At 56.4% G+C, this 1,195-nt stretch overlaps 1 protein-coding gene across 1 annotated transcript in view; it reads right to left on the reverse strand.

Annotated features, from left to right (window-relative positions):
- Window positions 1-1,195, reverse strand: part of PVR (poliovirus receptor) — a 17,677-nt gene that overhangs the window by 5,680 nt on the left and 10,802 nt on the right. Inside the window, exon 4 of the mRNA XM_008056033.2 lies at window positions 504-652. Coding sequence (XP_008054224.1) covers window positions 504-652 — 149 coding nt within the window. The remainder of the gene's footprint in view (window positions 1-503; window positions 653-1,195) is intronic.

Consider the following 1,195-nt stretch of genomic DNA (forward strand, 5'->3'; position numbering starts at 1 on the left):
CCCCCCCCCCTTTTGCTTGGACTACTTTGGGGATTTTTCTTTTTCTTTTGTTTTTTTTACTGAGACAGGGTCCTGCTATCTTGCCCAGGCTGGTCTCAAACTCCTGGACTCAGGCAATCTTTATACCTCGTCCTCCCAAAGTGCTGGGATTACAGGCATGAGCCACTGTGCCTGGCCTGCTTGGACTTTGCTTCCGTCCACTGCAATTGGTGGAGTTCTGTCAAGTACACTTGGAAAGGCCTTTCTGAGTCCCTGAGAAAGAGGCACCCACAACTACCCCGGCCTTGGTGTGTGGAGGGGTGTATCCAGGTGCCTACGGTACAACACTGAGTTTGTGTGGGGAGTAAAGCTGGCCTCGCTGGTCCCTTCGTGAGAGGGCATCAGAGAGGAATGGCGGTCAGGGAGCATTCTGGGCTGAGGGCTTCCCTGAGGCAGGGCCCATGTCCAGACCTCTTCCTTAGGTTGCCCTGTTCTTTCCCCCCACCCACAGAGCCCCTGCTCACCTGTGACCAGAATGGTCTCTTCCGCCTGGCGGGTCCCTAGGGCATTAGTGACTTTGCAGATAAAAGTCGTGTTGATCGACTCATCTATGGTAGAGATCAGAAGCCGGGCGCCCTGGGCCACTGCAGAGGGTGGCAGGGGACCTGTGGGCCTAGGAGAGACAGAGGGGAGGGGTGAGGAAGTGGCCTCTGCGGTGGCCTAGAGTGACAGTGACTGAAATCCTCATGCCATCTACGACCTAAGTTGGGGGCGATTCTGGAGCCCCCGACCCCTCTCTTCTTCTCTTGTCCACATCCAACCCATCAGCAAATCCTGTCGGCCCAGTCTTTTTTTTTTGAGTCGAAGTCTCACTCTGCTGCCCAGGCTGGAGTGCAGTGGCATGTTCACAGCCGCCGCAGCCTCGACCTGCTGGGCTCAGGCGATTCTTCTGCCTCAACCTTCCAAGTAGCTGGAACTACAGGCATGCTCCAACATTCCCGGCTACTTTTTTGACTTACAGTAGAGGCGAGATCTCACCAAGTTGCCCAGGTTGGTCTCAGACCCATGGGCTCAGGCGATCCTCTCGCCTCCGCCTCCCAAGTGCTGGGATTACAGGCATGAGCAACCATGCCCAGCGGCCCGCCTTTAAAGTCTATCCAGAATCCCACCACACCTCAGAGCCTCCGTTTTCCGCCATGGTCCCCTAGGCTGCTCC

The sequence above is a fragment of the Carlito syrichta genome, unplaced genomic scaffold (assembly GCF_000164805.1).
Source record: "Carlito syrichta isolate Samal-C Ts95f unplaced genomic scaffold, Tarsius_syrichta-2.0.1 Scaffold302083, whole genome shotgun sequence".
In the NCBI taxonomy this organism is placed as follows: Eukaryota; Metazoa; Chordata; class Mammalia; order Primates; family Tarsiidae; genus Carlito; species Carlito syrichta.